We start from the raw sequence: 13,767 nt of genomic DNA on the forward strand, positions 1-13,767 counted from the left end.
CCTCCATCCTCAGAGGCCTGGAAACACTGCTCCACTCAATGTAAGTACAGTCAAAACCACAAATCAGCCACCCTCACACAGAAGGGCTTGAATAAACGACCGAACCATTGGATTGTGAGTTATATTGTATTTTTGTTCTGAAAGTACAGGCTACCTCCTTGATTCATACCTTCAACATGGTGTCATATTTTCCTGGGGTGTGGTTGACTGTTGATCTGCTGGAATAGCTCAAATGCCCCGCGTGCATAATAGCAGAGAAGGGCCCACACCCAACAGCAAAGTCATTTTACATAACTTGCAAGACTGTCAGCCTGTCTGTAACACTCATTATACTGTCAGCGATTATTTTTCAACCTCGAAGAACACTAACAGTTAATTTCACTTTTTCAAGTATGCAGGATTAAAATCGTTTTTTTTTTGTCCATTATAGCAGACGTGGCTTGTCGTAGTACTAAACATGAAAGCATCTTACGGTTATATACTGAACGTACGTCCGGCGGTGCCGTCAGAGTTACGCACCGAGGAAGGCAGCGCTGCTATTGGAACATATTTCAGGCTGCTGGCTGATGACGTTTCCTCCCATCGCCTCCTGCCATCCTGTCAGCCAGAGGTTACAGCAGCCGGGAAAACGCTCGCAAATGATATTTCCACAAACAGTGCTGCCAGTTTATTGTTCAGGTTTTTGTTCGGGTATCTACAAAATCTCACCGCTGGTAAAAAGGAAACTGCAGCAGCTTCTGTGTTTTCAAGGTTTCTTGTGGAGGTTGTTGGACGGGACAGCGGGACCATCGACTGAGGTGCGTCCGATCAGACAAGTTTAACCTTTTCCTATGTATTGTTTCTCAGAGGGCTCGTAAAATAGCTTGGACTTGTTATGTTCTTAAATAATGTGTAATTGTTATTATCAGCACTGTGTTTCTCTGTTGAAATCAACCAATAGCTGGCTACACTACGGGGATGTGTAGGATGTTATCACGCGATCGTAGCAACGATTATTTCCAATTTAAGCTATGTTCTATTTTGGCTAATCAGACTCATGTTCTATTGTCATCTTCTCTTCTCCATCAGGTCTCCGGCGCATTGCTCTACCCCTATGCCAGCGATGCTGCCCTGCCTGCGCACAGTCCTGCGGCCCGCCCTCTCTCTGAGAGCCGGGTCTGCGTTGTCCACAGCCGGACTCGGCAACCACCAAACCCCCGCCAGAGCGTCCTGTGCACCGTGCGACTCAGAGAATGCTCTCTCCATGCTGGGGCAGCGGAGGCACCTGGGCACACACCCGCTGAGGGATAACGTGGACCCTCTCGACTCCCCCCGGGGAGCCAAGGAGTTTATTTACACTCTCCATCCGTCCGAGAGGAGCTGTCTGCTCAGAGAGCTGCACAAGTTCGAGTCCATAGCCATCGCTCAAGGTAAGGGAGGTGCTAAAGTACAGCATGCATTAACAGCAGATGGCGTACAGCAGGGAAGGTAGTTGAAATGCAGTTCAGCTATAAAAATAATACATCTTTAATATACAGCATAGCAGATCATGTTGTATTCTTTATCAGAAAATGCTTAAAGAATACATTTATAATTGATGATAAGTCCTATTCATCCCCAACTACAGGTCACAGTAAGAACCGCTATTCACCACTTGATATATAACATGCAGTGACAAGCAGTTAACTCTGGGGTTAAATATTTCACCTATCAGTTTAATCACCATTGACAAAAGATACAGAATAAGGAACAGGCTGTAATCACATGAAGTAACTTGTAGTGTGGTTTAGAGTATAATGTTGCTAACATCATGTCTGGGATTTGTAATCTTCTGAGGGTTAACAGAAATGTTAAAAAGTTGTATGTTGCTATTGCAAGTCTGGTACAAGCATAGTATTTAAAACTAATGATTCAAAAATCATGTCATACTTTCATGGAGATGGATAGCCAGTCCCTGTTACAGTAAGCTGACGACCCTGATCTCTGACCTCCGACCTCCCCTGAGAGTAGATAGGATCAATACATTGTGTCACCATTACTCTCATTTTCATATGTATTCCACAAGCATCACCAAGCATGACAGTAGGAATCACTCAGATCAGCAGATTTTTTCCAAAAAGAAGGCATAGCTGAAATAGAAGAAGGAAATTGTGAGATTATAGAAAGGGGGCGATCAATTTTCAGATAGCAGACAATAAAAGGAGATAAAAGACATGAATGATGATGAAGAGAACAGCATAACACGAGGTTCTCTCTGACAGTATGCTGATCTGAGCGCAGATCTCTTTTAAATATTCAGCTTTCATAATTTCGTCTGATGGCTTTGTAAACATCAGACCCATTGCACTGAGCCCTAGAACTGTGGCTTATATATGAAGCATTGTGGCTTTTTTCCTGCATGGTTATGTGGTTTTGAGTACGGTTACTGTGAAATCTTTTATCTCCAATGTCTCATGATGGACAAATTATTCCTTTTCTTGTGGGACACCTTGCAGGATAGCTTCAAATATCTCTGGCCTTATTAGAACTAAAGTCAGACTAATCCCTTAAGTCTGTAAATTCCTCCACATTAACAATTTGAAGCTAATGTTCTTATTTTATGTGCAACCCCTCTGACACCAGGCTCCTTTAAATCATATAGCATCAAGCTGCTGAATGTTGAACGTACATGCATCACTTGCTATGAATAGTGTTGAATGTGCTGTTTCATCTCAGGGAACAGCATGTGAGGCCCTAAATATCAATTAGCAACAACATGTGCAAATTACAGCCCAGACTGACATTATTAACATAAGCAAGCCTTTGACATTGGCTTAAAAGTTTAGTTAAGATTAAAGTTGTTGAGTTTGCACTTTTTTACATTGCCAAAGTAGCTTTTATGGAGGAAAAAACAAACACATTTTGCATCACAATTAACTCTCTATGCTTCAAAAACAAGTATAACTAGGGAAGGTTAGTATGTCAGTGGTTATGTTGATTATTTACAGGATTTCCTGGGTCAAAGAAGTCTGTCCCTTCTCTCTCAAACACAAGAAAATGTTTGCTGAATTACTGCAGTAGTAGTTTTAGCATTGATAATAATGGTGGTGTTTCTTTAGCGGTTTTTACTGAGATGGTGGTGATTGCAGAGCTGATGATGGCAATGATTGTTAGTTGGTAGTGTCAGTAATATTGCTAACAGGAAAAAAAAAGTCCTGTTTTGTTGACAAGACCATGAGATGTTGTAATGATTATTGCCCCGACCCTGTTGGTTTCCTCCTTTCACATATTAAATCGTCTTTTTTAGAAGGGGAAACAAAATTACCGAACCTCTGTTTGTCCATCAGCTGATTTGAAATACCTTCCTCATTCACAGTCTGTTTCCCGACTCTGGGGAATTGCCAGAGAAAATTGGAGAAGCTGACCCATCATTATGAAGCGTTTCAATGAGATTCTCCATGCTCGCAGCTCCTAATAATACATCATTATTTTCCTGTCCGATGTGGATGATTGCATCCTGACCGCATGCTCCAAGCGAGTAATATCGACACTGAGTGAACTGAGTGGTAAATCCCTCATGATCCTGGTGTTGGAAGGTTTAATATCACACAGAGCCTGCAAAAAACTAAGTATTTCATATGGACAACTGTAACATGTTCAAATAGCACTAAAAGCCAGTCAAGTCTTGCAGGGAAAAACGCTTGCATAATATTGTTGTGTAATATCATATAAATATGGCATGAAAACACAGATGCTGTGACATTTGATCCAGATTTAGACCTTCTTTTGTTTTCTGTTAAATGCATTGGATGGCTATAAGTGGTTTTTCAGTGTCAACATCAACCAAATCAATTAAAAATATATTGGGTTATTCACAACATCACATTTTTTAGGATTAAAATCACTCCAAATTCTCCCCCAAATAACACAGAATAATAACATGAATGTAGACACAGGACAGGTTCTTTCCTCTGCTCTCACCTGCGGGCCCTGCCTCATCATCATCTCCCTCATCATCCTCACCTTCATGCTATAAAAACCGTCAAGGATCGTCTTACCTGTGCTGTATGAGCAGGGCTGCAGATTAGCCAAATCAGCGATGCTGGACCGGTCCGCTCACTGTTTCGCTGGCTTGCCAGCTGACTTTGAAGTTTTTTCACAGGCTTATCAATATCCATCATCACTTACGCAGAGGCAAAGCCATTATATACCTGACGGTTATAAGCAGGTTTGCTGAATGGGGAGAAGGCTGGCTGTCTACTTGTGGTTTAAGTTCACCAGCGCATCTTTCTATTGGGCTGTCCTCAGGTTTCATGGTGACTGCAGTATGTCCTCCAGGCTGGTTGTGGCCATGATTGCTGAATTATGTAATTCACCGTGAAGTTACAATTGGCCTGCCTGAACAAGTGGTTAAGTAACTTGCTTCTATAGATTTTTCTAAGTTATTTTTTTAACAAACGGTTGCTTATCTACACGTTCTTTGATTCTAGTTTTTTAAATTTCTTACAGAATAGTCCAATATGCTCTGTTCTTTTTGCTCTTGTTTTGGTCTCCACACAATCCTGTGGAGAATTTCTGCTTCTTTAATTGCTAAATGCTCCACCCTGTTCACCAGCAAGGTGCTCACTTTGTTTTTCTGCTGTTTGGTCCTGGGCAGGTAGCATGCAGCATACAGCTGGTTTAGTTTGTACACTGATTGCTGCAGATAGAAACTAGTTGATCCCCGCCCCCAAAAAAAATCTGAGTTGAACAAACAACCCCTTTCACATCTGTTCCATTGTTTAAAGCATACTGTGCTGCAAAAGCAGTATTGGTGGATAGGGAAGGCTTAGTTATTATGGTCTGTTATTCAGAATTAAAAACTTAACCCATCATTCTTTGGGTGGTGGTACACAGTCTGGGGCCAACTTTCCCTTGTGTCTTTTGTTTTAATGAAAAACAGCTATTTATGGTCAGGTCTTCATCTATTTTTATTCATTCATTAAGTCATTAAATTGTATCAGACAAATGGGGAACATACACAAGTACATTTAACCCACTCGAGGGGATTGAGGGTTCATTTAAGAGTGTTGAAATATTGATAGAAATTCCTCCTTCTCCCTCAAAGGCAGCATTTGTATAAAGTAATAGAGTTAGAAGAAAGAGGTGAGGTATGGTAAAGGCAGAGGTATTGAGAGGAGAAAAGTAAACAGTCAGAAGGAAAAGGATTGAGGCGAAAATGTATTAGTTATTAATACCAAGATTAGTGCAAAGTGACTCGATCATATTTAATGATAAAATGTAAAACCTTTTTAATAGGACAACTAGCTTTTTTTGTCTGACTCAAGCCAGAAGGAACAAAAGATTGTCTCATGATTCCTCTCTATGGTCATATCGGAACACTGAGGGCTGTTAACGTTTCAAGGCAGTTTATAATAATAGGACCCACCCCTTAGAGCAGAGTAAAGTTTGGCTCTTTATGATTCATTGTGATGAACAAGGTCTCAGTAATAACATTGTTAGAGACCTTTTAGAGAAACTACTACACAGATCCTGGCATTGAAAATAAATATTGGGTTGCGGTTTGTAATAACCAACAATGTAATTCTGGCAATGAATGCATATCACAATAAAAATGAATGAATAATTAAGTTACGAGAGATAAGATAAGGCTCTTGTTGTTGTTTGAATCTCTGTTCAAAGTAACATATTAATAGAGTAGAAATAAAAGAGCTTCACTGAAATAAATATTCTCATATTCTCCTAATTCACAAATCACCAAAATACATTAATTTACTTAAATGGTTATTTCTTTCCCATGTTTTGAAATTAAGCATGGTAACAACATAAAATGGGACAGGGGTTATATTTTGATTAAGTATTGGTGAAATATTAGTTGGAATGGTATGATTTACTGAAAGACAAATGCTGCCACTCTTTCATGAAATCTGACAACCTCTGTTTGATTTGAATCAGTTGAATCCGTATAACTGAATCTGAATATATTGATCAATACCCTTTTATTGAAATGTGACAATATGACAACTTATCGCTCACAGGAAACAGGAGTCATCCTGAAATTCAAATAAAATTGTCAAAGGTGTAGAGAATTGAAGCAAAGATTTATAGGAGCAGGAGCGGAGAGCAGCAGCAGATAAATGAATGAATAAGCGACCAGGAATCCTTTGGTTCCATCTGGCCGTCTGTCATCCTCGGATACCGAGTGACTCAGTGACATCCAGCACACTTACACGCTTCCCCAGAGGCCTGCTGGGGAAGAAAAAAATTTGACAGGAGTTGAGATGGAAGCTATTTCCCTTCATGGCCCAGAGGATGGAGAAGCACTGTACATGGAAAGCTAATTAGAGATGCAAATGAGGAAAACACAGCTCGCAAAGGGGGACGCCTGGATCAACTTTATGACTTTGTTTAGTTTCCACTTCAGTGACCCTTAAGATTCTACTACAAAGGGAGGCACTGTTAGGGGCATTAACAAACTTGCTCTTTCTTTCATTTAATTTTACAACCTGTCATTTATTTCTCCTAACGTTTGAAACCATTTATGTTTCAATGCTTCAATCCTATTTCCTTGTGTCTATTCCAAAAGGATGCATCATATTTTCTATGCTGAGTGTGATGCTCTAATAGTGCCTGGTGATATCGTATTCCACCTCTGATGTTGTAAGGGGAAGCCATATCCGGTCTTTCTGCTTTTCAGATATAGCTTCATTGCCTGAACTGACAAAGAAGACCACCTTTTTATTTCTCTATCCCGCCACAGATCCTACAGTCCTATAGTCATGCTAATTCACACACACTGCTGCATAATGGTAGTCCATGGTGACATTTAACCTGCCGTGACCCATGCTCAATCACAATTCTCTTCAGGCTGCTATGAAAAAGTAAAATGATTGGCACTGTTTAGCATTTGCAAGTCAATGATGCTTCCCACTATGCTGTTAATTGCCTTTACTAAAAAGCAACAGTGATTCTCGGTTGGTTAGGCTACTTGAATAAATAAACGGCCAGATACTCAGCTTTGTTGCTGTCCGCTGGACATTGCTGTGACTTGTGTGTGGTAATTTCTGAACAGGAAACACAACGTTCATCACACAGACCGTAATAACACACTGTGTATTTATTGAGAGTAGTTTGCTGCCAACAACAGAGCCGCAGCCATTTACACACAATCAGTCTCAGCATGCCAATGATATTTTCACTGAGTGTGTTTTCATTGGAAGCTATTCTGCAATGGGTGCTGAACCCAAAATAATTAGCTGACCTGCTATTGCTGATGACTGAAAAGAAAACAAAGCACATTTTGATCATGATAGGGGGATTTTTACCCTATATAGCAATTTACCACAGCTGAAGTTTACGATGACAACAGTGGCAGATCTTTTTTGTTTAGGCAAAAGTAGGATTCCGATTTCTCTACAGTTAATTTTGCTGGCCTAAAGTACAACTGTCAGAGGTAGACTTTATTACCTATAACTAGCTAGCTAATTTAGCTTACTGAACTTCCTGATTTGGATAAAAATGCTGTCCCTGACATGTCTCAAAACAAGAACTCAGTCAGGTGTCTTAATTGTATATGATAACTTAACAGGAAATCAAGCGTATGATAATGACATACTCCTTGCTGTTGAAGTAACCCTTAGTTAGGTTAGTTAGCCTACTGTAGGAAGAAGCAAGCTAGCCAGCCAGGCATGTTAAAGTAGCTTATGAGAGCAGCTAAACCCGGTCTGTAATTCATTACTTACTCATACTGTATTTTTTAATAATTACAATGAAATTAACAATCACTGTTTTCAAAATTATGTTTTTTGTTATACATAAAAAGCCACATTTTCAAATGATGAGTCTTTGTTAGAGTTCAAGTCTACTGGGGAGAAAATGTGCCTATATATCGAGCCAAGTATGTGAGATTGTCTTCTAGTTGGCAATCTGGTTTATGATTCAGTTAAACTAAGAAGAAGAAGAAGAAGAAGAAAGAAAGAAAGAAAGAAAGAAAGAAAGAAAGTCACTGCATATGCCTCATCTTAATTCTGAAACCAAGACAGATGGATCAAAAACCAAATTACATGGGCACCACAGAAGCCTGGTAATATTATTATGCACAGCAGGTGGTGTTTGATATTCAAGGTGGGGCTTGTTTTTGTGAGTCTGTCCATTCAATCACACGGTCATGAACTTGACGGGACAGGGATGGATCAGTTTCTGTTCAGAGTTTGCATGGGAAATTATGATCTCTAAAGATAATACACTTTCTCTGTCATTTCTGTTTTTATTGTGGTCTCCTCACTCACTGTCCTCTTATATCTCCCACTCTCATCCCTTTCACAGTTCTGTGAGATGTACCATATCACACTATACTTCACACCTACCTTGTTTTCTCCTTGGTTTGTACCCGCGTCCCTCAGAGGCTTCTGTAACTGACCTTGCTACACAGTCACCATGGCTGCTGATACCACCGCAGTCCCTCAAGACCGAAATCAGCACTTATTGGAGATGATGAGTTTAACATTTCCCGCAAGGATTGTATCTACTGCTTTGTAATACTTCCAGGCTTAACTTCGAGAAAATATTAAGCTGCTAATCTGCCTACTTCACTAGCTGGTCTGTTGACTAGCCTGTTGAAAGTATATGCAGTGTATTGAATCTGCATTCTCTTTTTAGAAGCCTGCTTTGTTTATATCAGCCCAATACCATCTCTCCTTTTTGCTTTGTTTTTCTCACCAACAACTGCCAATATAATACTTTCCCCTATTCTCAAAAACTGGAGTGGATCTGTGCTGCTATTTGTAACTGGGCACTATACAGCTTTAAAAAAAAAACAACAACAAAAAAGAAACTGCTGCCTTCTGTGCCTGGAAAAAAAAAATCACATTTTGTTGACCCAGGTCCCTGGCTTATGCAGCAGTACACTGCAACAACACCAGCAGTGAACAATGGAGCATGATAAACAGCACTCACATGGCTGACACATCCTGGAATAATCAGAGCATAACAATTGTACATCTGTGTAGAAGCTGGTTTAAGATGCAGGTTTGTGCCAATTGGTCATTTTCGCAAATTCCCTGCACTTGCTATGTACAATAACAGCCACCTTTAAAAACTCAAAGTTGTCCCATGAAGCAATAAAACAGGAACAGGAAGATGGTCTGTACACAGCTAAACTAACTAACTAGAAAACACCTGTGCAGTACCGTTGTAGAGTATGGGCTTTGATTCTAGTGACCTGATCAATGACTGATGGACATCCAGTAGGCCAGGTGCATGTCATTAACTGCGATTAACTTGAGTGGAAACAGCTTAGGTTTTGGTATTTTGAATGAGAGAGTTGCTGCAGGATTTGGATCCACTTGCAACATAAATGTGGTGAGCCCTTAATATTATATAAGTGAAATCTGTGGTTCTGTATCCCCATCATTATGGGATATAGTGTTCTTATTAGCACATTTTATTATTGGTCCAAGCAATTCATGTGAAATGCATGGCTTCCCAGTACCTTTATCTCTGTGGAAGGTCATTGTTAACTTACTTCAGTGTGTGGCTCTCTTGAGTTATTTTAGGCAGTCGATTGCTCAATTAAAATTATTTCTCTTTTTCTCATATGCTATTCTTTGCCCTGTCCTTCGTTACTGGCTGGGTTCCAACTTCAAGACGGAGAGGAAACCAGGCTGCTTTCTTTTTTCCCCAACTGTCACTTGCGGGTTTCCATTTGTCTGGGGGATATTTTCAAGTAATTGTGGTTGTTTTTGTCTGTGTCTCTGTTTTGTCTAAGGCCCTTCACAGCTTCCTTAATTGGCACTCAGGGAATAAACTGGTGTATATATTTGTCTACCTGCCATCTAGAGTTCACTGAACCCACACGGTGAGAAAGATACTTTGCTGAAATGTAAGGCTTCTGTTTTTCGGTGGTCATGCACCAGTGCTTTTGAATTTGTTCTCACAAGGATACACTGACTACTTATTATTTTCCCTTCAGCAGACAGACTATATTAAGTTGTAAGGTGACTTTTAAAAGTCCTCCTGTAGACATGTAAAGGGGAGTAGAAAGGGATAGGCTTTCTTTCAAATGTACGTTTATATGCAAATCCACAGCTTTAAGGTGAACTCATTTTACCTGAACTACGTTTGACTAAATAGACAGATAAATATTTCATTGAGAATGAATTGCTTTCCATTTGGTTGTACTTTCCTGAATTATTTATAAATCATACCAGTATGCAATATCAATTAAACCTACAATCGACAAAACTTTATGCTACAAAACGTTTTTTCCCCAAATGTTTTGTCTTATTTTGTGTTTACTAATGACTGTCCTTGCTACTGACCCACATTCTTTGTGCTGTGAAATTTGCTCTTTCCTGCTTCATAAATCACTGGAGAATAGCAAGGTGCAGTGAGGGTGATGAATGGATCTAGCCTTCTATTGTTTCTGTTCTACTGATCTCCTACGCACGCACGCACGCACGCACGCACGCACGCACACACACACACACACACACACACACACACAGATATGCATGCTTGGCCACACACATCAGAGTAATATCCGTACACACAAAATGAAGACAATAAAACGATGATGATATCCAACACATTCTCATGCACACACACACACACACACACACACACACACACACACACACACACACACACACACACACACACACACATACACACAATCACACACACACACACACACACACTTGCAGACCGTGCCCATTCGCACAGCAGTCTGTGTTGTATCAAACCACACTCGGATGCACTCTGTGAGAAAGTGTAAAACAAAAAATCAATAAATTCATAAAGGGACAACAATTATGTTTCTTAGTACAGCCCAGTACCAGACACACACACACACACACACACACACACACACACACACACACACACACACACACACACACACACTGCATTGTGCTGCAATAGGAAATTCCCCAGCAAAAGTTATTTTTTCCACCTCTGTAACACCAACACCTGAATTGGCAGAAAACTGTATAGTCTCCATTCATCCTTTTCATTCACTATACGGACACACAGACATGCATTCATCATTAATACATTTTGCTGGGAAAGAACTTGGCTTTTCACCAGTTTATCTCTAAATCTAAAAATCTGTTCACACATTTCATGGCATACTGGCACCAAGAGACAAAGTGTGGACTGATCCTTTGTCTCGGCAAAACAAAGACAGGGAAGCGTGACTTTTTCACGTCCTTAAACAATCACAGCAAACAAGAACTTGAGTGCTAATGGTTTACTTTTTGTACAGACACTTTTAGAGCAGCTGCCTAAGGCTAAAGTTAAAACCAGCACAGGAGGATGAGCTGTCTGTCTGTCTGTCTGTCTGTCTGTCTGTCTGTCTGTCTGTCTGTCTGTCTGTCTGTCTGTCTGTCTGTCTGTCTGTCTGTATAGGGAATACAGTTTCACATCAATAGGAGATTAAACAGACTGCCAGCCTAAGCACATTATTGGTCAGATGCTGAAGTGAAATATGAGATACATGAATACACAGTTTTTAGAAATGCTGGTGGCAGTATGGCTCGATTGCTTTGCCGGTCATACAATTTACTACCCAACTGTTTGATGGACTCTGATGATTTGTACTCTAAACTAAATGGAAAAGCTGGCAAGGCCAGAATTTGTGGGATGTGTACATGAGAATTATTGTATCTGATTTGGCATTCAACAGTTGAGATCAGCGCCTGAAGAACAGTTTATCTGTAAACACAGTCTGTCTCAGATGCCAGATGAGTACATGTGTTTCTGCAGTATGAGGATCCAACATAAAAGGAGCTTTGAGGAGAATGAAACATGGCTTCTCTGGTACTTAATCATGCTCATGGTTAGCTACTTACCAAAGCCAATAAAGGTTTTCAGCACTCCCGTCCATTTTAATTGAATTCTCTTGAGGCAGCAGCTCTTGGGAGTTTAGATAACATGCAATCAATACTTTATACCACTGGAGTTCTGGGCCAATAGTCTGCCATGTCAGGTCTGCTGCTCTAATAAATATCTGGATGAAACCCGGAGGATTGGGAGGGAAAAATCTTCAGGGATTTTGTATCTCACTAATGGGATTTTTCATGCGAGAGGTGATGGGATGGTAACTCGGCTTCAGTTTCATTTGGTCTTGTTCTTTTTAGGTAATGGGAGAATATAGCGGGAAAATGCTTCTGATTTGGAGCGCAAGGCTGTATTGCGTTATTCCTGTCATTTCAAAATGGGACAGAGAGAATACTTTTTGGCCATAAAATGTATGGCCGTCAGCTCTCTGGCATGTAGTTTGGTGAGTCAAAACTTTCTGGAAGAAAATGATCAGGCATTTTGTCTTCATCCTAATGTTATCCTATTAAGTATGTCAATGAGGAAGAAGGTTCTTTCAGAAACTGAAATCAGTCCTGGCCCAGACAACAGATGTTTCTTCTTTTTCAAGGATAATGTTTTGAAAAGTGAGTTTAAGGGGATACAACTTTTATGAATTTGTCTAGATCAACTTTCATGTCTATTATACCACTGTCTCAAAGCTGTTAGCTACGTCAACCAGGTAAGAAATAGTATAGAGGAAAACCCATTTAAAAACAGTCATTAAAAAGCAATTCTTCAGGTAACTGACCTTCCAGTATTGTGGTCGATCAGTAAAGCATGTTTTTCTTTCTCGGAGAATCGATGTCTAATTTACAATTTGAAATGGTTGACAGCGGATTAAGTTTTTTATTTTTAGTTGATGAACCCATCAAAGTTTATGCTTATATTGAAGTAGAAGTCTAAAATATTAAAGTTTAATTTCTAAAGTCTTACAACAATCTGATGTTATGTAACAGCATCAGGATGTTTCAGTGAGATCAAGTGATGTAGTTGATGCATCAGCTTACAGATAAGCACAGGGTGTATCATTGAAAGCCTTTAATTAAAAGCTAAACCACCCATGAATGACTATTTAATGGAAATAAATGTTTTTTTAACACAGCCATCAATCTCCTGGTGTTAGGGTATTCATCTCTGCTGCTTTCTTCCTCTCTTGATAGATTATGCTATTGTAGCTGAAATAAATTAGCGAAACCTGTCAAATGACAAAAAGCCTTTACACTTCTCTAAGGGAGTTGGAAAGATAATATTTCAAAATGCACTGTAGGAGCTGGAGTTAATGACAGTCCTGTGTGTGAAAATGATGAAGATGAACATATAGTAGTGTTGGTGTGGGGGCCTCTGTGAATATGTTAGCAGTATTTTAAGGGCTCTCGCTGAGGTGAAGAATTGTCCGTGTCAGCAACATGAGATGGGAGTTGAACTGAAGACTGTGGCATGACGCTTGTAATGTGACACTGAGTCATGAAAGGAAGGAGGAAGTGAGGCGGGATGGTAATGGGTGGGGACAGCGGCAGGATGAAGGCAAATGTTTTTCTTTGTATTTTGTGATGTTACAGCCCAAACTTTTCATTCATGAGATGGATCATTTGTTTTTCATTGTTCAGTTTTTAATGTCTACGTATATATAAAGTCATAGCAATTTATAAATGTATTCAAGATTGAAAAAAAGTCATTTTAAATAGCTGGTAATTTCTCAGTCAATTCTGGCTGGAATAGCTTTCCTCTAGAATAACAGTTTCAGTATGTGAACTAACATTTCCAATGACCTCAGTAAAATCACAGTTCAGAACAATATTGTGTTATTGTGCCATTTCCACACCTATTTTATTCTGTAACTTCTCATAACGACGGATGTAACAGCTATTTAACTTCACGGTTTCCTTTTTAACTTTAGTGTCACTATGTAAACAGGTGTGTTTAAAATATCATGGTGATTTATTTTTTAAT

At 39.7% G+C, this 13,767-nt stretch overlaps 1 protein-coding gene across 1 annotated transcript in view; it reads left to right on the forward strand.

Annotated features, from left to right (window-relative positions):
* The first annotated feature begins 513 nt into the window (after positions 1-513).
* LOC134861973 (transmembrane protein 65-like) overlaps positions 514-13,767 on the forward strand; it is a 31,300-nt gene continuing 18,046 nt past the window's right edge. The window contains exons 1-2 of the mRNA XM_063879608.1: positions 514-797; positions 1,069-1,409. Coding sequence (XP_063735678.1) covers positions 1,094-1,409 — 316 coding nt within the window. The 5' untranslated portion in view covers positions 514-797; positions 1,069-1,093. The remainder of the gene's footprint in view (positions 798-1,068; positions 1,410-13,767) is intronic.

Source organism: Eleginops maclovinus, chromosome 3, assembly GCF_036324505.1.
Source record: "Eleginops maclovinus isolate JMC-PN-2008 ecotype Puerto Natales chromosome 3, JC_Emac_rtc_rv5, whole genome shotgun sequence".
Lineage (NCBI taxonomy): Eukaryota > Metazoa > Chordata > Actinopteri > Perciformes > Eleginopidae > Eleginops > Eleginops maclovinus.